General features: G+C 48.4%; 1 protein-coding gene and 1 non-coding gene across 2 annotated transcripts; both read left to right on the top strand.

Annotated features, from left to right (window-relative positions):
• Nucleotides 1-5802: 5802 nt before the first annotated feature.
• Nucleotides 5803-5876, top strand: TRNAI-AAU (transfer RNA isoleucine (anticodon AAU)). Its single transcript has one exon. It is a non-coding gene; the product is annotated as a tRNA-Ile (tRNA).
• Nucleotides 5877-8808: 2932 nt separating this feature from the next.
• Nucleotides 8809-23818, top strand: ZNF839 (zinc finger protein 839). The gene is given in 9 exon segments (XM_033109375.1): nt 8809-9099; nt 13408-14286; nt 14646-14873; nt 17525-17617; nt 18210-18225; nt 18228-18358; nt 19612-19749; nt 19885-20014; nt 22831-23818. Coding segments are annotated over 9 exon segments (2790 nt in total). The 5' UTR covers nt 8809-8817; the 3' UTR covers nt 23724-23818.
• Nucleotides 23819-24285: the final 467 nt, after the last annotated feature.

Here is a 24285-nt window from a genome sequence, read left to right as displayed (position 1 = left end):
GACAAGGGACTCGAGAGATTTTTGCCTAGAGCACTGGTTCTCAGACTTTAGCATGCACTGAAATCACCTGCCTACAGGTGATTCTGGTTTGTTAAATCTAGATGGTAGGGCCTCACCCCCAAAGTTTCTGAGGTGGGGCTCAGGAATTTGCATCTCTAACAGGGTCCCAGGTGACGCTGTTGCTGCACCAGTGACCATATTTTGAGAACACCTGGCCTGGATAATTCTTTAGTCTTTAATTCTAGACTACGAAATGCTACTTCAAAAAGAAACAGAGAGGTGGGCCTTCTTGGGTTTCAGTTGTGTGGCCTGGTCATCTCCTTCCCTGGACCACTCATGCCGGAAATGACAAGAAGAATGGACAGGTGACAAACAATAGGCTGTGGCTCCTACAGTTAGAGACCTCACCCCGAGTCTCTTGTCTGCACAGCACATAGAGTGCCAGCAGCCACGTGTATATTCCATGCCCAAGAGATGCTTGTGAAGTGGAATCCCCCTGCACCTTACAGTTCAGCTTTTAAACTCTGCACGAATGCTACCTAATGATGGTCACTTGAGCTTTTTGACTCATTCTAAAACATCCTTAGACAGTTCGTCCTGTAGCTTACCATGAGCTTTTCCCTGTTTTCCAATGTCAAGAGATTCAGCCATTAGACTCCATTTAGCAGACATTATTTCTGTTTGGACATCTTAATTAATGTTCAAACTGGGAGATTGTTAGAAAGTTAGAAACTGGGAGAAAGTTAGAAAAATTAGGGATGACAGAAATTTCAAATGTGTTAACCTTGGTGAGGTGGGTAAAATGCAAATCTACTTAAAGATATTAGAGATTAGATTCATTTTAGAAAATAATAAATGTATCTGTGGGGACAGAGCCCCAAAAAGCAGTTTCCAGGCTCTCGGCCTCACATAGAAAGGTGCTGGCTCAGGTAGTAAATGGCCATCGACTGTGATCAAATGGCCATCAGCTGTGGCTAGTTGGCTGTCAGCTGTAACCAGTGAGCCATTGGCCACTAATATAACTGCCGTGGCTAGGCTAGCAAAAAAAAAAAGAAAAAGGGGGAGCTAGCAAGAAGATGGTGGCTGAGTCTGCAAGCGGCACAGTGAGGGTTGAGAATTGTGTTGCTCCTGTTTCCTGTGTCTCCAACCCAGCCGCTAGTGAGAGTATAGTGGTATGACTCCCCTACCTATGGCTCTGTGGGTGTTCCTTTTTGGCCTCACCATGTCCTGCGTTCTTATGTAGGGAGTGGGACCAGAGACCCCGCCTGACACCCCGCACGACACTTGGCGTAGTCGGCAGGATCCCCTGCACAACAGTATCTCAGAGGAAACTCAGCTTGAACAGGAATATGAAATAAGGAAGAACAAGAAGAACATTAGCCATTCAAATGAAGATGAAGAATGGTAGTTAACCAAACACTACAATGAGACCGTGGTCTGGTGTGGATGCAAAAAGGTAAACTTCAGGCTAGAGAGAAGTCAAAGCACTTGTTTCCGAAAAAGGCACTTGGAACAATACACTTTTTTAAGCATAAGAAAAGATTTCCCAAAAGGAGACTAGAAAAGATTAAAACTCACCTCTTAAAGTGGTAGGGGAGAGAGAACCACACCAAGTGACCCAGGACCACTTTTTCCTCGTTTCTGTAAAGTGGGGATAAAAAGACCCACTCTGAATCTCTGTGGTGAAGATTAATGAGATGTCCGTGATGCACTTTACAAATACTGGTTGATTTTTGCTCAGAGTGTAGCATGGGCCTGACACAGAACAAATAAATGCTCAGTAAATGTTGTGGACTAATTAGGAAGCATCTGAGTAATCATCAGAATGACTTGCTGTCATTCCTTTCTGACAAGGGGCAGTCCTAATTTACAATGATTATTGATCATCCAGGACAAACTTTAACACTTGGTAAGGAGGAACTAAACAGGCAGACTGACAGGTTGTAGAAGCTTTGTGGCCTGTTGTGGGAGACTCAGAGAGGTGAAGGGCTGTGCCAAGGTCACTCACTGGCTGGTGGCCACCCTGGGCTCGGACCTGAGTTTGTGGCTTCAGCTCCCTGAGTTTCTGCGGCTCTCTCTCACGTCTAAAAGAGATCTTTGTAAAAGCATTGCAATACATGTACATGCTTGAAAGAACGACATCATTAAAAGTCCCTGGAACCAACTGATTTGTTGTAGCAAATTAGAAACCACATCTGAAAAGTCCTTCTGTTTATCTGTTTTTTTTCTGTATTTGTTTAACAGCTTTGCAATAATACATATTGTACAATAAAGCATTTCATTTCTGTTTTTCTTCCCCTTTCTTTCCAGAATTGACTGGCAGGAATTCAAGCTTCAACATTGAAAGAATTTTGCTCTCTTCTTGTCTGTGTGCGCCAGGGTCCTGAGTCAAAATAAAAAATGTAAAAAGAAGCTTGGAAGAAAGTTCAAGGGAATTGTCTAGGAGATAGACAAAATACAGAGGCTTGGACCATAGAACAGAGAAGAAAATTAGAGAAACAACCGAGAAGGCTGACCTCTGAAGAATGGTGTTCCAGAAAAAGAAAAGAATATGGAGTAAAAGAGATGATCAGATCTCCTTCAGAAACATTTTTTGCCAGAAATGTTGCCAGAATGGAAGGGCATGCTTCTGTATGGAAAAGGCCCACAGAATGCCCAGCACAATGGATTTAATGTTCATTCAACAAATATTTATTGAACACCTACTATGTGCCAGGCACTGTTCTAAGAACTTGGGATCCATGAATGTGAGGATGGAGGCAGAGATCAGGGTGACGCTTCTACAAGCCAAGGAACACCAAAGATTGCCAGCAAACCACCAGCAGTGGGGAAGAGGCATGGAACAGATTCTTCCTCAGAACTTTCGGAAGGAACCAGCCCTGTGAGAGAACACATTTCTGTTGTTGAAGTCACCCAGTTTGTGGTACTGTATTATGGCAGCCCTGCGAAACTAAAACAGTATGTCTTTCTTTTCTTTTTACTTCTTTTATTTATTTAAGTATGTTTTTCCAGGACCCATCAGCTCCAAGTCAAGTAGTTGTTTCAATCTACTTGTGGAGGGCACAGCTCACAGTGGCCCACGTGGGGATCAAATGGCAACTTGGTTGTTAAGAGCACGCGGTCTAAGCAACTAAGCCAACCAGCCAGCCCCCAGTATGCCTTTATTTTCATACAAAGGTTCCGATTTATAAACATAACGACAAATTTTATAAGTTGAGTTTAAAGCAAATGGACTATTTAAAATCTGACGTAGCTACATGGACAAGTCTCCCTCTCAGACATTTAAAACCCTGAATAATAATACTCTGTACCATTTAATTCTGATCATGTATGTTTGCGTTCGTTCTAGCTCACATAATGAAAACTAGGGTTTGTTTGTCTTGGGAGAGATGTCAGATGGTGAGAACTGGCGGGAGAAGTCCAGATCACCTGCGTTCCATCAACGCGGGTCTCTGAGGAGACCGGGCGACCAGACGCGGAGCCGAGTGCGTATGCCTCGGGTGCCCCCTACCGTCCATCTTCCGTCACTGCGTCTCCAGCCTCAGTGCCGCCTTGGCCTTGCGCGCCCGCCCACTCAGGAAGCGTGGCTGGAACTGGCTGGCGTGTGTCAGAGCTATACCTCTAAGGGAGAATCCGTCAGTTTATCTTCATTCGACAAACCTAGATCGCCACCTACTCTTACTATGTGCCAGCCACTGTTCTAGGTGCTAGTGATGCAAAATGGACATTACTGCCCCTCTGCAGTTCGCATATAAGCAAGCTGGGGAGGAAATAAAGCAGGAAAGGCAGGGATTCTGGGCGCGGGTTGCGATGGTAAATAGGGGGGTCAGGGAAGCTTAGCTGAATACGTGACATTTAAGCAAAGACCTAGAGGAGATGAGAGAGGGCGCCTTAGCAGTGTCTGGGAGAAGAGGGGCCAGGAGGCAGGGACAGAAGCCCCAAGGCTGCAGCACAGCCCGGTGAGCAAGGTCAGGGTGGGGGGGGGGGGAAATAGGGGAAAGAAGGTTAGGTGGCGTCTTTCAAACGGCTATTACTCTGGGTGCGAGTTGCCAGATAAGTGCAAGATGCCGAGTTAAAGTTGAACTTCATATAAACAAGTAATGCTGGTTTAGTATAGATGTGTCACAAACATTGCATGGGACATACTTATACTAAATTTGCTAAATCTCGCAACCCTATCAGGGTTGGGCCAGAAGGGGAGAGTTTGAACAGAGAAATGATTTTATCTGATTTTAAAATGTAAGATGATTTTGGAATTAGCTCATTCATCCATCTGACTCCTACTTATTATGAACACGTACTATTCCAGACAGTGTGCTAGGCTCTGGGCATTCAACTGTAAGCAAATGGACAGGATACCTGCCATCATGGGTAGGTCCCTCTGCCCAGAGGGCTCTACACCCTTTGGTCGAGACCTATCCATTCTCCTCTTTCAGAACACAGTCAAGTGTCCCAGTCTCAGGAACCTGCCCAACCCTCCACGACCAGCACTGGTTTACACACACTCAGCACAACACCTGAGTGTCTCCGCACACTCCAACACCTGTCTTTGCTGAACTACTGCGTTTCCCCGAAAATAAGACCGGGTCTTATATTAATTTTTGCTCCAAAAGACATATTAGGGCTTATGTTTGGGGGATATCATCCTGAAAAATCACGCTAGGGCTTATTTTCCGATTAGGTCTTATTTTCGGGGAAACACAGTATGAGCTCCATGAGGACAGGAATAGGTCTATTTTACTCACAGCTGGTTGCGGGGGGGTTAGGGCACTGCCAGACTTAGTGTGTTTTGACTGAGTGGCCGTTTGTTTCAACCTGGTTCTCCAGGCTTCCTGGTGGGGGGGTGAGCTACTTAACATTCTTTCAATTAAATGTATTCTATTAGGATTAGCTAGACTTGGCTTCAGCTAGCTGCCTGCCTTTTCCTGAAGCACCTGCTACAGCAGCGCAGGTGGTCCTCGACTCTCAGAGAGCGCGGTCCTTGGGACATACAGGTGGGGGAAGGGACATGTTTGAGTTTTGTCTTCCTGACATTTTTCTTTTCTCTGTCCCCACCCTTCGCCTAAAGACGCTATCCCTTTGGAGTGGGTACTGTCCGTTGTCCACCCAGCAGGTAGTTCATGATTTATTCATGTGCTAGTTAACGAGAGGGGCAGAATGACATTTTACAGACATTGAAAAAGAGGGAGGAGGGATTATGGCTTATCCACGTAATGAAACACGGAGGAACCATTTAAAATGAAACTTGCCATTACTTAGGGCTTATGATAGAATATTAAGTACTAAAAACAGGATTTAAAAATTATATTCTTTTTAAACAAGGTTACATCGAATCCCAAATATATATATTTCAATACACCTGTACAGTTTAAAAGATTGGCAGGAAGAATACCAAGACCCCAGCGACCGTTGTTATCGAGTTTTCTGTTATTTTCTAAGCTTTATTTAGCTACACCAAAAGCTCTTGGTACACGAAGTTTCCATGCTGCAAGGATTCTCGGAGGTAAATAAAAATACCATTGAGTTGCAATATTTGAAAACCTTTTTCCCGAGCTAAGCCTCCAATATGCAGCTTGCATTTTCCGGTTGAAAACCTCCCATTCGCTCCAAAAAGCCGCCTTCCTTCTCCTTGAAAGCCCTAGTCTCTGTTTTTTCATTCAGCCAATGGGAATGCAGACAGCCGCGGGGAGAACTGAGTGAGCGCCCTCTTCGCAGACTCAGCCTGGAAGTGCTTAGCTCATTCTTGGCCCTGCGCAGGCGTAGAAATCTTAGTAGGTACAGTGACGCCGCTTAACACCAAGTGGCCGGTTAGCTCAGTTGGTTAGAGCGTGGTGCTAATAACGCCAAGGTCGCGGGTTCGATCCCCGTACGGGCCACAGCTGTGACTTTCTTTTTTTCTTTTTCTTTTAATACCAGTAGCAATTATCTTACAATTCATGAAAAATATGCTTTTCGAGGGCTGTAAGCCGTGTGCAGACCAGAGAGAGTCGCAGAATGCAGATGTCGCAGGCAGCGGGTGGAGATGGAGGACAGGATCCTACGCACGTTCGGGCTGTGACGGTCACCCCAAGTACCCACACGTGCAGCACCCCGGACCCCACCCCCCTCGGGTCTTTTTTAGGATGACACCGCCAGTTACTTTCTAATGCAGAGCTTCTGAGGACCCTCTGCGGAGACCCCAGTTCTATGGCATTCTTAGAGTTGAAAATCCAGACTTGGAATTAATTCATGCCACAAATGTTTATGAGAGACTTCTGCGTGCCCGGCACCTTCTAGACCCGGAGCAACACAGTAAATGAGAGACACAAATGCCAACCTCCATGAAGACAATGAGTAGCCAATGACTGCCATGTTTTTAGTGAGGCAGTCTGGTTGTGGAAGCATCTGGAAACCTCTTGCTACTTTTTTTTTCTTTCTTTTCTTTTTTTTTTTTTTTTTGCTTTTCAGACAGAGCTCAGGCTTCACATTTCTTCCTCTTGGTTCTGTAGTTTGCAGCCATACCGCAGCTGGGTATATTTCTCACTCATGGTTTAAGTCTGCAGGTGTGATTAGGCGTGTTTAATTGAACAAAAGTCAGTTTTTTAGGGTTAATGCCATTTTATATCAGGATACAGCAGGGCCTCTGCCATCTTTGAAAAATCTCCAGTGAGAACATCTACTAAATCATTCATTCTTTTCTCAAATGTGTGTTAAGCTCTGACTTATATAAATTACAGCTCAAGTCTACAGACCAGGGCCCTAAAGCCTTAGCAAGTACTCAGCATGTGGTAACAGTGGCTCACAAAATGCCGGTGATGGGACCATTATTATTATGAGCAGTTAATTAGGAGAACCCCGGGCTGTAGACACCTAGAGTAGACTCCTGCACACCTGCTGCCTGTCACACTTTGGATATCTGTGTCAGGTTCCTTGTTAGATTCAGGGACCCAGCAGAGGAGGAGGCAGCTGAAACTGCTGCCTGCAGAGTGCGCTTTCCTGAACAAGGCCTTGATGGGGTCTAGAATATGCCTCGGTGGCATAAAAAATATTTTGAGCGGAAGGTATTTGAGTTCCTGAACAGTCTTCTCTGTCTAAAATCAGAGGCTTCCAAAAGAACTCAGAAGAATTCAACTGTCATAAATCCTTTTCCCTAAGAGCAATCAGGGAAGACTGATACTTATTACTGGAGAGAAGTTGGCAGCATATATAAACAGGCATTGTCACAGAACTATCATATCGCCCATCTGCTCTACGTAAGGGCCAATTTACCTTTCCTAAAAGTCATTTGCTTCCTGGTAAGTGCCCTTCTCTCCGTCCTTTCCCCTATTAAGACAATGTACAAGCCCTACATTCTAACTGCCTCTGTTGAGTCAATTTTTTCTGTGAACTCTTGTAGGTATATGAATAAAATTACATGATTAAATTTTGTCTTTCTCTTGTTAATCTGTCCTTTGTTAGTTTAATTCGCCAGCCACCCCAAACCAAACTTAAATGGATAGAAGGAAAGTTTTTCCTTCCTGACAGGTTTGAAAAGATAAAATGGGGTACCGTGTTCTAGATGAAGGGGGAAGTTCTTGGCTTAAGGGTCAGAAGGAACCTTTCTGACATCTGAGGATGGGAGGATGAGAAGGACTTTCTTGTAAAAATTTGACAAAAATAAAAGGAAAGGATTAAGCAATTGAAACAAATTCCACAAATCTGATCTCCCCTCTGGCCAATCCTCCGTGAGTCTCCTAATGAATTTAGAGCATTGGTGGGAGCATAGTGAGTGTTGACAACGATGGTGATGATGATGATGGTCCTGTGAAGAGAAAATGATCAGAAAGTCTTCCAGAACCTTCTCAGATGCCAACCTAGCCCCCAGCCTCCCTCTTTAGGGGCATCATGGCACTCACCATATTTTACTGCAAATTTTCATTTCCAACTTCTTCCTGCCTAAACTGGTATATGGAGGGCAGAACACCCAACAGACGCTTACGAGGTGGTTGTCGACCAATGGCCTGACTGCCCTCCTTGGGGAGGGAAACTGAGACAGGTGCACACACCAGCTGCTACAGGATACACAGAGCCAGAAGAGCGAAGAGGAGAGGAGACTAGGAAAGATTGGGCTGAAGGAGAGGGGCGGTAGAGCTGGGGACTGAATGTGAAGACGGGTAGGGAGGTTCATTAGTTTCTATGCTCATTCATTCATTCATTCATTCATTCATATTCACCCATCCATCCTTCATTCCCTGAGTGTGCACTCTGGGCCCGAGCCTGTGCTGGGCCCTGAATGAATAAACTGTCATCTCGACCCTCAAGGTGCACCCCTTCTGGGTGAGTGGGTAGGGCGGCGTGGGTTGCCCTGGGAACAATTTGGAGGTTGGGAGCACACTTGTTAAAAATGCACACTTTGAATAATCCCCCCCCCCCCCAGATCTATTAAATAGGAAGGTCTCGAAGTGGGGACGAGTAATCTACAAGTCCAGACAGGATCCTCAGGTGACTCTGATGAATGTGACATTGAGAATATTTGGATAGTGTGATGTCAGGCCAGGGGCTCTGGAACACAGGAGACCTCCGCCTGGGAGACCCTGAACAGTTCCTGGAGGAGGCATCATCTGAAGGTTAAATAAGTTCACGAAAAGCATCTTTCGGCCAGCTGATTCTGTCCTTGCTGAAGCGGCGGAGGGGCGGGGGTCCAGCTTAGACCCCGCCCACCGACCTGCTCAGTGAGGTGCGGTCGCCTTCCGAGGTGTATTGGCCTGCGAGGCACTCGTAGCCGCCCTTTTCCCAGGTGACGCACATTTGAGCCGCCGGCGTTGGACGACCCCGGTTCGAGTCCCCGCCTCGGCCGCCATGGCGGACGCGGAGCCAGAGGCTGAGGACGGCAGCGAGGATGGCGGCGGCGGCGGCGGCCGGGCTCTCCCCGACCAGAGGGGCAGCGCCACCCGCGTGGCCCCGCTGGGCCCTGAGCAGCTGCGGCGGGTCCTGGAGCAGGTGACAAAGGCGCAGCCGCCGCCGCCACCCTTCGTGCTGCAGGACGCGGCGCGGCGGCTGCGGGACGCGGCCCAACAGGCCGCCCTGCAACGGGGCCCCGGCGCCGAGCCCCCGCGCCCGCCGCGCCTGCTGCCGCCCCAGGTGAGGCTCCGGGAGGGGCTTGGGGAAACTGAGGCCGGAGGGGCCAAGGCCTCGCGGCGGGCAGGCGGGGGCCCGCGCCCGCGCGTCACCTCGTCGGCCTTAGAGCTGCCGGGCCGCAGAGGCCAGCATTCGCCCGCATTAAACCTCAGCGTCTCACACTAAGCTCCATAGGGACGCCACCAGCCCCACCTGTCACCGCCCCGGCGTTTTCAGCTCCTCCAGCACGCCTCACGCCACGAGCCTTTGCCCACGCTGGGTCCTCTGCCTGGACGCCCTCATGCCTTGTCTGCCTTCACCGGCTCCTCCGTGCCGCCCAGCCCCTCAGGCCCCTGTCCATTCATTCCGCACTTACTGTGCACTGACCGGAGGTGCAGCCTTGAGCACCATCAATGGGAGTGACAAGGGGGCCACTTTGGACTGAGTACTCCTTAGGCTTGACACTGGAAGTGAGACCTGAACGATTAAAAGGAACCACCGTAGTTTTCAGGTGGGAAGTGCTGCAAGTGCCACCGCCCGGACGTGGGACAGAATTACGCACATTATAATACTTAATGCAGGACTTAACCACTCAGTGTAGTGCCAGCACAGTGCCTGCCGTACACTGCATGAATGAAATACACATAAGCAACCTGTGTGCTACAAAACCTCCTTTCTCAGTGGCCTGATTACCCCAGTCACACAGCTCTTGGCTACTGGGGAAATTGAAACTGGAACAGGGTCTTCCAAGCCCAGAGGGTCCAGTGTAGCACCCGAAGCCCAAGGTCCTTCACGTCTGTAAAACCACATCCCCTTTCAGCACCGGAGTTGTAAATGACACCATGCTTTTCACCCCAAAGCTGCCAGAGGCGCTCCCACTAAAAGAATTAGGTAGAGGATAGAACAACAATCCTCATTGTTTCTGTGACTGGGTGATTTTGGCTGCCTGGAGTTATACCCAGTTGTAATCAAGACTGGAGAGGTGTCTTGCTAAAGTTTGAGAAGACAAGTGTGATTCTGCCCAGACTACTTCCTAGCTGTGTGATCTTGGGTAACTCAACCTCTTTGGGCTTTGATTTCCTTGTTTGCAGGAGGGATGACTCACTGGATGAGCTTTCTGGCTCATACCTCCCGCATAAGCCAGGCACAGCAGGTCTGTGGACTCAGAAGGGTGACAGTGGCTGACGATTGCTGAGCTTCTGCCGCAGGCCCAGCACTGTGCTGGGTGCTTAGTTCTCAGCAGCCACACAAAAGCGTGTGTACCAGCATTTTACAGATAAGGCACAAGCTCAGAGAAGTTGAGTGACTTTGTCTAGGGCCCGTTGAATGTGGCCACAGCTTTTTGGGTTGGGTGTGACAACTTAGGAAAAAGTCCAAAAATACATTTTCCATCACATGAAAGCCAACTCTTGATTGAGTTAGGCAGCACGATCGTATTCTGCAGCTAATCTAATTGGAATGATGTCAATTCTACCTGCATTCACAGTAATGTAATTGTACAGCCTATTCGGTTAATACTCTCTGAGCCCCAGCTGAGCTGCAGAGGCCACAGAGGCAAACCAGATGTGGACCTTGCCCCTAAGGAGGTTAGAAACTAACCAAGGAGGGAAAGCAGGACTCATAACTTCTAATCAAGGTCAGAAAGCTAGAGACACAGGTAAAGAACTAAATACATTTAGAGAAAGGGAGAGGTTATTTCTGGCTGAGGGAATCAGAAGCAACTTTGTGGAAGAGGTGGCATCTGAACTAGTGGGTGGGAGTTGAAAATACAGAAAAGGAGAGACGGTTTTGGGGTAGGGGTGTGCATTTAGAGGGTCTGATGCTCTTGGGGGTGGTGTGGATCAGAAGGCACAGACCATGTGGACACACTCCCACGGGTCAACTGTTGGCTCTGTCCCTCCCTATCCTGTTCCTGTCCCACAGAAACGTTTCTAGTTTCCTCCGACACACTGCCCTTTTTCATGTGTCCGTGAGCTCACCCGTGTCTTTCCTTACACCTAGAATACCTTTTCCACCCACAAAAATTCATCTCAGCCTTCCGGGCACCCTGCAGAGGTCCCCTCTTCTGGGAAGCCTGCCACCCCTGGGCAGTTCCTGCCTCCTGCTTCTCATCGTACACGATGCACCAAGGTGCCATTGTTTCCTGTCTGCATCCCTTAGGGAACCTAGTCTGCCTGCAGAGTCATCAGCGGAGCTTTTGAAAGTACAGATTTCAGGGCAGGGGACTGGGGCATGGCAGGGGGACCTACCCACCTCAAGGGCGAGGTGAGTGCGTGGCTTATGCTTATTTACTGGCCCTGGAGACATGCTGAATGAAATGAACCTGTAACCAAGTACCGAGTCTAATACACAGTAAACTAGTCTCAATAGCAGATAAAAATTTAGAGCAGTTTCGCCACTGTGGTAATCCTAAAAACAATGGGGTTTGGGGACAGGGTCGTGTGTGTGTGTGTGTGTGTGTGTGTGTGTGTGTGTGTGTGTTTCATGTCATTATCAGGTAATGTCCCAGGAGCTTAGAGAAACATTCTAAGTAACTGGTAGTAAAATGAAACAAAATGTGATTATTAGAGATACGTAAGGTGAATCTAATTGTCATGTGATTCACAGTAGCCCAGGACTGGGGACTCCAGGGCACTAACCCTGAGCACTTCCTCATAAACCAGTCTATTGAATTGTCTCTGCTGGTTGCAGTAGGTGTGTAACATGCACACAGATTTCAGTGAGGGTGTTCATTCTGCTCTGACATTTTTATTGACCCTCCACTTGGTAAAAGGTTGGGTCTAAAGAGGGTCTGTTAGTGACCCCAAATCAGTGCTTCTCAACTCGGGGCGACTTTGCCCTGCAGGGGCATTTGGCGGGGTCTGGGGACACTTTTGATTGTCACACCATGGGGGTGCTACTGGCGTCTGCTGGATAGTGGCAGGGATGCAGCTCAACATCCAACAGCTCAGGACGGCCGCCACAGCAAAGGCTGCGGGTCTGAGATGTCACTCGTGCGAGGGTTGATAAGGTCTGATTTGGACAATGTCTGTCTCTCTTCTCTCCCTGGAGAAAGATGCTCGTCATTTCTGCTCTGTGAGGGCAGGAACCTTGTCATTTTGCTGCCCCTCTCCTGAGCCCATGACAGCTGTATCCCTGACACCTGTAACGTTGTCTCTGGCACGCGGGCCCCGCTCAATAACTATTTGTGGAACATTGTTGATGGCAGCCCTCCCCTTTGGTGGTGCTTTGCCTTGAATCTCCTAGACATACATCTTTGTGCCTATGCCAGTGTGTCTTCTGGAATCTAAGAAGCAGAATTGCTGGGTCAAAAAGCACATGCATTTAAAATTTTGTCAGATGTTAAAAAAAACAACAACGTTGAAGATGTGCAGCATTGTGGTAGGTATGTGCCCTGGAGAAACTCGCAATGTATACACGCAGATCCATGAAGGTTCAGAGCAGACGATACGAGCTCAGGGGTGGAGACCACCTGTCCATCAGCGGGAGAACGTTCTCGTACTGCAGAGAAAATGAACCCCCGAGAACTACATGCCTCGATATCGGTTAATTTCACAAGCAAGAGGGAGTAAAATAAAAACCAAAAAAGCCCCACCAAGTTGCCAGAGATTATATTAACTTATATAAAGTTTAAAAACGTGTCAAAATGGAACTATGTCTTTTTTGGGGACACTACACATGTAATACAAAAAAGGCATGAGAAAAATACAGAGCACAGCAGGACAGGGCAAACAGGAGAGGACCTGGCCCGCACTGGTAATGCTGCATGTCTCGGTAGGTGGCAGGGACCTGGGGTACATTGTTCCTTACGGCTCTTTTGGTTTCCAGAATTTCATTAAAAACTTTCCACAAAAAAAAGAAAAAACACACAACTTTACAAAATGACTCCACATATTGAATTGAGTCCAATTTATAGAGTACTAAGAACTCCAAGTAAATACACATGGTAAAACTATAAAAAAGGATATTTCTTTATGGATCATAAAATCAATTCAGTGGATTATGACTAGTATTTTTTTTAAAAGCAATGGAGAATAGATACTATCAGAAGGCATTTAGGTAGGAATGGCAGGTAGTTTCGTGAACTTTTATGAATGTATGCAAATATTTCTGCAGGAACCTATGGATGTGACTTAAAATGTATTACTGTGGTCTGGTCAGAAAGGTTAAGAAACATCACTATAAACAGTACAGATACATTATATAGACTTTCATGTGTGTAAGATGCATTCTGTAATTTAGAAAAATAATTTCAATAGTGTATTTAAGATGAGAACAAAATTGTAGAAACATGGATAAGCATAGTGCTTCTTTTCTCTTTCTCTGTTTAAGCAACTGGAATCCATTTGTGTCAAGGTAACATCTGGAGAAACAAAAGGTCAGGAAAGGCCGATGCCCCCACTGGCCACCATCCAGCCCACAACAGCCAGGCTGAGCCAGCCGCCCGGGAGGCACTCCAGTGTGTTGGGGCTCACTGTCACTAGGCCTCAGCTGCTCAGGGCACAGCCTCTCCTGAGTGCCAAGCCACAGCCACATTTCCTGAGTCACTCACCTCAGCTTCCTGTTCAGTTGTTTGTACAGAGGCCACTGCCTGCCCTCCGACCGGTCCCTGCAAAGAGAGTCGCAGCCCCCCAGGCTGCAAATGGACAGGATGCCATATTGGCCCCTTTGTCAGTCTCTGACCCGCCGACACCTGTTTCATCCAGTTCAGCAAATTTACTGATTTCCAACTTGTATCCAAAACATACTGAAAAACTGAAAAAATCTTTAAAAGTGAAAACGCGTTCTGGGCGGATATCTCGACCTCCGAAGTATAAAGCTAAAGATTATAAATTTATAAAAACGGAGGATTTGGCCGATGGTCACCCCTCAGATTCTGACGATTATTCAGAACTGAGTGTGGAAGAAGATGAAGATCAGAGGGAAAAGCAGGTGCTTTTTAACTTACCAAGCTGCTCGCTGAGGCCCAAAACTTTCAAGTGTCAGACGTGTGAGAAGTCATACATAGGAAAGGGGGGACTGGCCCGGCACTTGAGACTTAACCCAGGCCACGGCCGGCTGGACCCTGAGATGCTGCTGCCTGAGAAAGCCAATGGGAGTATGATCCGGGGCTGTGTGGAGGGCCGGACCCTCAGCCTGGCATCGCCACAGCCGATCACACCAGCTCATGTGCGTGAGGAAGGGCCCGGGTCATCAGGGGGTGGCTTCCAGGTAAACTTTCTGTCTGATGACAGTGTTTGTTCCTGCCCAGCACCCTCAAATTAACCTTCATGGTGTTCGGGGGCTCACGCAGAACCCCAATCCTATTGGGGGATCTGGGAACCCACCACTGTCGGCACTGCTGCCAGGTAAGTGAGCAAATAAGCATCTTCTGTGTGGTGTAGCACGGTTTAGTGAGTGAACCCGGCGGGAGCGCAGTGGCCAACTCCTCGGTTTGGTGGGTCACACTTGCAGAGCACTTGGCTGATGGCTAACGCTGACATGGCAGCGGGCCTGGGAAAGGTTGGGATTGGGGGCAGCAGCCTGGAGCACCAGAGTAACACCCCGTTTTGCCCCTTCCAACACTCTAGAATGGCCAGTCTGTAGAAGTCGAAGAGGTGTTGGCGTCTGAACCAGCAGATGGAAGATCTTCAGCCCTTTTGGGACCAGAGGAACACCCAGGGCCTAGGAGTGGCTGCTCCGCGGCCCTTGCAGAGCCCGATGTGGCCGGCCTGGAGGAGAGCAGAGCAGCTGAACCGCATGGGAGTGCTGTGGCCGCAGGCGACAGCACAGCGAGGACCAGAGCCAGGCTCCAGGAGGTGCGTCGCTCCTAGACCTTGCCCTTGAACCTGTTTCTTTAGCATGGTATGTGGCAGCTCCCTGGTGGGCGTCTGAATTTAAAGATCAAACACCCAGATCAACTAAATGGTTCACCTGAAATTAATCGGATGAAGTATGCGGTAAATTCAAGGCTAGTATTACCTGAAATAATTCCTAGGTTTACCTGTTTGAAATGCCCCGAGTGCTTCACGAATAGTAAGAGCCTCTTGCCTTTATACATTTTGGGCTAATGATAGCCTGTGTTTTCATGGTAGCCATCTAGTTAATAACAGAAATGGCTTGTTTGTTTGTTTTGTAAAAAGTTTCATGGTACAGAAGCATGTTTCAAGTTTTGAACCCTGGACTCTCCATTCCAGCCCCTTGAAAGGTTTATTGAATGTAGTTGAATTGACTTGGAAAACTGGAACCCTGAACTTACCCAGATTGTCTTTGGCTAGGGTGTATTACTGGGCCTGGTAATGGCTGGATGAATATCTTCAAGTAAACAAGTGAAAAATAGCAAGAGACAGTGTGAGATAAGTGAGACAACTGGCCCCAGAAAGAGTGACCATCAGTGTCCCTGAGCCTCCAAACTCCTGCACACAAGGGCAAGAAGTGGTTTCAGAGAGGGCCTGGGTGTAGGGAAGGGGCCAGGAGAGCAGTTTCCAGGCTCTCGGCCTCACGTGGAAAGTTGGCCATTAGCTGCTATTGTTTCGTGTATAACTGCGAGGCTATGTTAGCAAGTGCGGATTGCAGGCGGTGCGGATCTCGTGGCTCCTACTTCCTGTGTCTCCCTGGCCGCCCGCAAGACTGGTGCAGGAAGACCCCTTGTTGGGGTGCTGGTGGGTGTTTGCTTCTTGTGTCTCAACCAGCCGCCATCAAGAATATAGTGGTATGAACCCCCTCTCTGTGGCTCTGTTGTTCCTTTTCGGCCTCACCATGTCCTGCATTCACCGGTCGGGAGCTGAGACCCTGCATTACAGTGGGTTTCCTAGAAAGCCTCATGAAGTTACATGTTCTAGCAGGAAGTTCAAACCCTGGAGCTAGTTGATTAATGTGGGTGACGAGTTTTCAGGAGTAGGAGCTGAGGCGTTGACTCGTTAGCGTCTGTTGAACACTCAGCCACTGACCCACGGCTCGTGCTGAGTTCTGGGGGCACCTCCTTTCCCCGATTCCATAATTACTGACTTAATGGACGAGGAGCCTGAAACTCAGGGAGGCTCATGACTTGCACAAAGTCCCCCCTGCCACAGGTAGGTGGCAGGTCCCGAACTCGAGTGTTTGGTGTCTGCTGAGTAGGAGCGTGCGATGGTGCGTCTGAGATCCGCGAGGCCTGTCTGCTGTGTATAACAGCGACTCTTAACAGGGTGACAGCATCAGCTGATTTAGTGCCACATCCGTCACACAGAGCCGAGGACGGCTCTGAACAGGACCACCCTCAACTCTTCTCCATAAGAACACCCCAGAAACGGGCACTCGTTTCCACACGTTTCCACACTGCTGACTGTGTGTCAAGTGTCAGGCCCTGTCTGGGTGTGGAGGGCACAGTGTGCGTAAGATAGACTCGGCCCCCACTTTGGGGAAAGATGCCAGTCAAACGAGCGGGTGACAGAACTGCCTGGTGGCAATGAGTGTGAAGCGGGGAACTGAGGAGGTGCCCTGGGTGCTGTAGGCCAGGGTGTGGTGACCTGACACCCACAGTCTGGCCTCCTACACCCCTTGGTGAGCTGGGAACCAGCTGGTCATTTTTCTCTAAGGGTCTTTAAATCATAATTAACTACTTTTGTCTTGCAAATGTAAGGTTTTCCTTTTGCTTTTCTGACCATTTCTCCCCATCTGCTGCTCTCTGAACCCCCTCCCAGCCCTTGCAGCTCCTAACTGACGGCTCTTCCGCCCTCCCTGAGCCTCGGAAGACTTTCTGTCTCTAGGGCTGCCCACCTTTCCTGTCACCTTACTGCCGCCCTGGGTTAGCTCACCCAGCCTCCTGGTTTCTCAGCCCATTTTCACTCTGTGACTCCCACGTCTGAACTTCCTCGCCTGATTTCAAACACCCCCACTACCTTCTGTGTCCCAGCAGAGCCCACAACTGGCTTCCTGTCCCACCCCTACCTGTCAAGGGTCTGCCTGGGTGCTCAACTGGGAACCCAGAGGCCTCTGTGGGTCCTCTTTCCCCTTCACTCACCCCTGCCCATGTCTAGCGGTCACTGAGGCCTGAGGACTGAGCCTTCCCTGCCTCTGTCCCTTCCTGCTGTCACCTGGCTCCTCATCCTCTCCCACCTGTACTTTGGCACTGGTGTCCTAACTGGGCTGCCTTGGGACTTGTTTGTATTTCGTCTCTGGCACGGGCTGGTGAGCCCTGGAGAGCAGGGAACGTGTTTCGCCATTGCTGTGTCCTTATCCAGGGCCTGGTACCCACTGTGTGCTCAGTGCTGTCACAGGGGAGGCACACTTTGAATCCAGAATTGATCATAGGACTCTGTTAACAGGTGAACAAGTGCGATATTTAATAAAGCAGAACGTTTCTAGTTCACAGTTGCTTAATCACTGAGATTTGGGGGAACTTTCTTTTGTGTTCTTTGTTACACCAACTTGTTGGCTACTGGGAAATTCTTGCGGGCTTTCAAAGATGTCAAATGGTTTCTTCTGGTAGTTTCTCCACCAGTGTGACCGGGAGGAGCTCGTGGAATTGGCTCTGCCTCAGCTGGCTCAGGTTGTGACCGTGTATGAATTTCTCCTGATGAAGGTGAGTCGTCTTAGCGTTCCTGAATGATCTAGGGGTGATTAGAAGTTACCCAGGAAGAACCAGGCCTTTTGGAATCGTTTCCCTCTCTCAGGACAGAGCTGAAGGGAGGGAGCCTGCTGGTCCCGGCAGATACCTGGCATGGCGTCTGGCATACCTGGGCCAGCGCACGGCCCTTGTCGCCCTACCTGCCAGTGTCCCTGCCACCTTGGCCACCCTGGCTCTGCAACCTCACGAGCCCACTGTGATGGTGCAGCCTAGGCTGCCTGCGCCCACACTTCCAGGAGGCGTCAGCATGACTGCCGAGGGCCGTGCAGGCCTGGCCCCCTCCTGCTTGCAGGCCCCGGAACACGCCCCGTCCTCAGGGCCTTACTGCCTCAGAGCCTTTCTGTCTCAGGGCCCGTCCTGCTCCCCCGCAGGTTCTGACAGGGCTGGACACGCACTCGACTCTCACGGGGAGTGAAGGAAACACCTGCCATCGACAGGCCGCTAAGGGCTTGAGGCTCTTGTATCCTCCCCTCCTTTAAATTTCCTTCTGTATTTCCATCTCATTGCCTCGGGTTCAAACATTGTTGTCATCTTTATCTTCACTAAGGTTGAAAAAGGTCATCTAGCAAGCCTTTTTTCCCAGCCGTGTACAAGGAATTTGAAGAGTTGCATAAAATGGTTAAGAAAATGTGTCAAGATTACCTCCGTAGTTCTGGCCCGTGTTCTCAGGAGCCCCTGGAAATAAACAGTAATGAGGTAACAGTCTCACGGGAAAAGAGTTCTGCTCGTAGAGGGAGCCAAAGGAAGGGTGGCCACTAAAAAGGAGAATGTTTATTTCTGTAGTGACATCTTCATTGTCAATTTCTTTTTAGCTCTTTGTCTCATCAAGTGCAGGGTTTTTTTTTTCTTAATATTAAAAGCAACAAATGCTTTTTTCAGAAAACTCAGAAATGCAGGTAAGCTGAAAGAAATTGCAAACACCCTAGCCCTCCCCCTCACTGCTGATCAGTTACTACCATGGATAACAGGGTGTGTCGTTTTCTTCATTATGTAGGTTTTGGGAGATGGGTTATATAGGGACCGACAGTTACTGTTTATGTTGAAATTGCTCATTTCAATGTCATTGTCATTGTGAAATTGCCTTTAGCTATATTGAGTCCTTAACAAAAATATGCTTTGAACTTGACTTGGTTTAACGTATTTTGGATAAAACCCTTTGTTGGGTGTAGCATGCACCCCGTCCTCAGGTCGTTCAGGGGCTTCTCACTGTGTCGGGTGTGGAGACTTAGGGGCTCGTGCCCACTGTCCCTGCCAGTGAGCATGTCACCGACTGGCAGAGTCCCTACACAGTTTGCAAGGGGACACTGTCAGGTTGGTAGGTGCTAAACTTGCCGACCTTGATCTGCCTTCACCCCTGCCCCGTCCTCTTATGGTCTGTGTGTTCTCTGTGACATCACATACGCTTTACATGTGGAATCCAACCTAATCTTCCCCAAATCCCTTCACGGCCCCTGTACGAGGAGGAAACCAAGCCTCGGACAGGTGAAAGGTGGCTGCCAAGGTCACCCAGGCTGTGAGCAGAGAAGTTGGGGCCCTGCTCGGACTCTCAGGCTCCCAAACCCACATCCCTCCACCAACTGGGAAGGGGGTCTGGTTCCAGAATAGGCAGCATTAATTTTCTGAAGATACCAATGAAAATTCCAAAAAGGCATAACAGGCAAGAAAGTTACTTTGGTATCAGGTAACATTATTAAGCTTATGGTGACGCTAAAGAGCGTTTTAAATTTTTTTAAAGACCTTTTTAGTGTCTTCTAAACTGACAACACAGAACCTTCTGGCTCTAATAGTGATCCATTTTATCATCAGCTATTTCATCCATTCTACATTGACCTTCATTTTTCTCACTGTTTGGACGGCGCCTCACCGTACAAAGGGACTTCATAGATTTAAATGTAGGCCTTCGATTCCTGTGTTGACATGGTTTGAGTGAAGCGTCCCTTTCTTCTCAGGTCGCTGAGTCACTAGGAATCACTGGAGAATTCCTGAGGAGAAAAGCACACACAGATCGCAGTCCGCATGCGTGCACCAGCCGAGAGGTGGGCAGGGAGGAGGAAGAGGCAGCCAGCCCACAGAAGAGGGAAAACGAGGTGGGCCAGGTGTTGGGGATGCCAGGTTACCATCTGTTCAGTGGTGAATTTGTGCTTTGGCTTTCCGCTCACAGCTCTGTGCTGCCAGCTGGCCTGTTTCTTCTTGGTCTTAGCTGATGGGTCTTCTCTTCCTAGACGTCAGAGGAGGGGCTCGTCTCTGCGAAAAGGACCCGAAGGGCAGCTCTGCCCGAGGACACCATGGAGTCTTCTGCCGACAGCGGAGGCCCGGGGAGGCCGGCCATGTGTGCCCCAATGGCCAGTGAGTGTAAGTGGTTGTGCCCCGTGACTCAGAGGCCCACTCTTCAGGGTTGGGCGCCCCTGTGGCCGCATTTAAGAGAAGCCTCTGGTCTCTCAGTTTTGTTCCAGCCCCTCCACGTTCTGTCGTTTCATATTCATCCCCATGAGTGTCGAGGTCTTTGAGGTTTTCTTGGGTCCTGTGTTGAAATGAAGAGCTGCTGCGTGGTGGTGGGAGGTGCACCCAGGGGGGTCCGAGACGTTGGGCAGCCCTGAGAGCAGGGCCGGTGCCAGGACACACTGAGTCTGTGGCTTAGTTTTCATGAGACTTAGCTATACTGTATTTCCCCGAAAATAAGACCTAACCAGAAAATAAGCCCTAGCATGATTTTTCAGGATGCTTGTAATATAAGTCCTACTCCAAAATAAGCCCCACTTAAGATTGTCAGCCAGACGGACGCACTTAGTACATCCATTGCAACACACGACGGACATATTGAATTATAAAATAATAGTATTAATATATAATTAAATATAAATATTATTAACATTAATACTTAAAATAAATGATAATATAAATTATAATTATTTGTAAATACCCAAGCGGGTGCCTTTGGATGAGAGGTAAACGCCTATGTAAACAGACGAACTCGAGATTTATTGCTGAATGACCAATCGGAGTACAGACACAACGCATGAATAACGTGCGCACTTGATAACGAATGGGCGTGGTTGTGTCTAATATGAATCTTCATAATTCAATACATCGTGTGTTGTAACAGACTTACTTAATGCACTCATGTGAAATAAAAAAACATTTTCTGAATTTTGGTGCCTGCAATTTTTCGTCGCTTTTGTGTGGACCGTCATTCTTAACTACCATCATTTTTGGTGCTACTTCTGTCTCGTAAGTCTTCAATTAACACTTGATTTAATGGTAGATTTAAAGGGAATAATATTTTGACCCCCAGACAAGATGAGTGTAAAAAGAGCTATTCCGTCGAGTACAAGAAAGAAATCATGGAGGACTCCCAAGGCAAGAATCTTACGGCTTTCTGCAAAGAGAAGAAGTTGGATCTCTGAATGGTCCAAAAATGGCGAGCCGCATACCATAACCTCAGTCAACAGGTGGACGAGGGAAATGCTAAGAAGTGCAAGTGTGGATCAGGTCGGCGACCATTATTTCCTGAGCTGGAAGACATCATCTGTGAATGGATTGCTGACAAGAGAGCAAAGGCTTTGGCTTTGCGCAGGGCTGATATTCAAGCATATGCCCTTGCAATGGCCCCACAGTTAGAAATATCCCCAGAAGAATTCAAAGCATCACAGCACTGGCTGGATGGCTTCCTTCAGCGATATGAACTGTCTCTAAGATTGACAACACTGTTCATGCTGGAAGATACTGAAGTTATTAAATGTGCACTTGTATTCAAGTCCTTTGTTGATCGCATCGACTTTTCTAAATACCAACTCTCCAACATGATTGCTACGAATGAAACTGCAGTGTTTATGGGCCAAGGATCTCAAATGACAGTTGATCAGAGGGGTGCCTCGTCAATCTACATCTCCTCCACTGGTTACGGAAGTGCACGGGTTACCTGTATTTTGGCAATTCATCTGGATGGAAAGAAAGCCCCACCTCTAATCATCACTAAGGGCAAGAAAGATAAGGTTGAACGTATTTCAGGCATTTATGTTCTTGAAACCGAAAAAGCCTGGTGCACACAAGCAGTTATAAGGAATTGGGTCGATTTAATGCTGCCACTTGTTTTGCAAGATGACCAAAGAGGTCTGCAAGTCTGGGATTCAGCCAACACTCACCGGGCTAAAGACATGAAGAACTTTCTTGCAGAGAGAAGAATAGATGAAATAATGATTCCTGCAGGAATGACTGCCTATGTCCAAACTCTTGATATTGCAATAAACAAGGCATTCAAGGACCATTCATGCATGGAAATCAATGACTACATTGAAAATAGGATGGAGAGAAATCAGCGTGTAAACTTTGTGAAGCCTGGCCTGCAAGAGGTCATGATTTGGGTGAAAAAATCATGGGATAAAATCACTGACAGCTGTGTTGCCAGTGCATTACAAGCAGGCTAAATGGACAGAAAGTGCTCATTTAAGGAGAGCTCTATTGCTGGACGTGAGAGATTGGGGCCAATGGTTCTACAGGAAATGGAGTCGCAAAAAATTCAAGCCGGAATTCAGGGTTTGGAGAATTATGACGATGTTCCAGAAGAAGATGACATGACTGTATTTGAATAAATGTAGACTGTTGTACATGAATAAATGTAGATTGTTGTACATGAAAAAATAAGACATCCCCTGAAAATAAGCTCTAATGAGTTTTTTGGAGCAAAAATTAATATAAGACCCGGTCTTATTTTCAGGGAAATACGGTAAGAGCCAGTTGAGGGTTAACGTTTGAAAACAAGATGTATTCTGGCTTTATTTCGGCTCTAGCCAGAACCTATCAATTAGACACTAGGTAATGAGAATAATTACAAATTTTCTAAAATCTTATCAGGGCCACCTGATCCCTTGCCGGATGCTAAGGTCTCCAATTTAAAGAGGCATTCTCCATTTTTGAACTTATTACTAAATTCTGCCATAGGGGAGGGCAGACTTATTCCATGAGGACACTGAAATCTCTCTAGCACCTGTTTGGAATCCAGCACCCTTGCCTAGCTGGCCTGGATTTCCTCTTGGAGCTTAATCCGTACCCAGAAGCTCCCAATCCAAGTAGCTAGGAGAGTTTATGTTTTCATATTTTGTCGGGAAAATTTGGATGATGAGTGCAGTGAACAGCACATGCATGATTACCTGTTTTCCCTCGCTGTTTAGGTTTTGCCTCTCGAGTAAATGGGGACGCTGCCCACCATCCTGAAGAAGGCCACACGATGCCCGTTTCTGGTAGCGACACAAGCACATCACAGGCCGGCCAGCAGCTTAAAGTACTTGCTGACCTAGCAGCTGGGGGTGGGGCTGCAGACCCTGCTCCCTGCTATCAGGAGGTCAGTGGGCCAGGTCTTCATACTCAGCTGGGAGAGCCCCGGATGCTGACGCAGGGACAGGGGGCAGCATTCCCCACGCAGAATGCTCAGGGAAACTCTTCAGACTTGAACGCTGGGGACCGCCCGAGGAGCTGGGGTCTCTGCAGCAGCTCGATGTCCACAGGAGGAGTGGCAGCATCTTTGCGGCCTGGCAGGTCCGGAAACGCCGAGGCTGGAAAGCTCCACGAGATGCCCGAGTACCAGCTGGGCGGCTGGCAGCCCAGCCCTGGTGAGGTCCCTCTTACGGAGGTCGCAGCCCCTCCACTGGAGAAAGTCCTGTCCACGGGTGTCCTGCCAGCGGACTGTGCCTGCAGCACCGTGTCTGAGCCGGGGCCTCAGCTCAGCCGGGACGGAGTGCTGTCCACCGAAGGAGGTCTCAGCAGCCATGCGGGGGACTTAGACCAGCTTTCCTGCGGGCCCGGGATGCACACTGACCCAAGAGCACTGGAAGGCATCGTTGCTGTTGGTGAAGCCATGACTTTTGAAATTACCAACGGGTGCCATGAGTTGCCCCAGGAGCAGATATTTATTCAGACTTCTGATGGGCTTATCTTGTCCCATCCGGGTTCCATAGTGTCTGGGGAGGACATTGTCATACTGGCCGATGCGGAGGGGCCTGCCCTGCAGACAGGCCCACTGGGAGGGGCCCCTCTGGGAACCTCGGAGGCAGAGCCCTCACTGTGAAACGGACTCAGAGCTGTAGCCCTGGATTTGTACGTATTTTATCCAAAAAAAGGTTTATTTCAAGTCATGTGGTGTATTTTTCTAATGTGAATACTGACACAAATAAACATCTTATTTATAAAGAAGTGTTTTTCTACCCCACTGTCTACCTTTGTCTCCATCTTCTCATTGCACTGATGGCAGCTGTAACCTGGGGTGAATTCCTCCCATCCGTCTGCTTCCTAGAAGCCGTTGGCAGCTGCCACAGTCAAGTCCACTATTACTCGATTGTCGGCCTTGCTTCCTGGTCCCAAACGCCTGTCTCCTCCTCTTCAGTGATGTGCTGCTTTTTCACCAGATGTGGCCCATACTAGAAGCTTCCTCTGGGATCAGTAAAAAAATAAATAAGCTAGCCATTCTGGGCAGCTTTTTATTGGGAAGTAGGAAGGAAAGTCATCTCTACTTGCATTTTATGAATGAGGAACGTGAGGCATATAAGGTAGGACTCCAGTCCTTCGATGACCCCAGTCAGGCAACTAAATAAACAAGCTGGGTCAGTTCTGACCCTGGTCAGGACGAGGCC

Source organism: Rhinolophus ferrumequinum, chromosome 6 (genome assembly GCF_004115265.2).
Source record: "Rhinolophus ferrumequinum isolate MPI-CBG mRhiFer1 chromosome 6, mRhiFer1_v1.p, whole genome shotgun sequence".
Classification (NCBI taxonomy): Eukaryota; Metazoa; Chordata; class Mammalia; order Chiroptera; family Rhinolophidae; genus Rhinolophus; species Rhinolophus ferrumequinum.
Note: the sequence above shows the minus strand (reverse complement) of the source record. Positions and strands in the feature narration are given on the sequence as shown.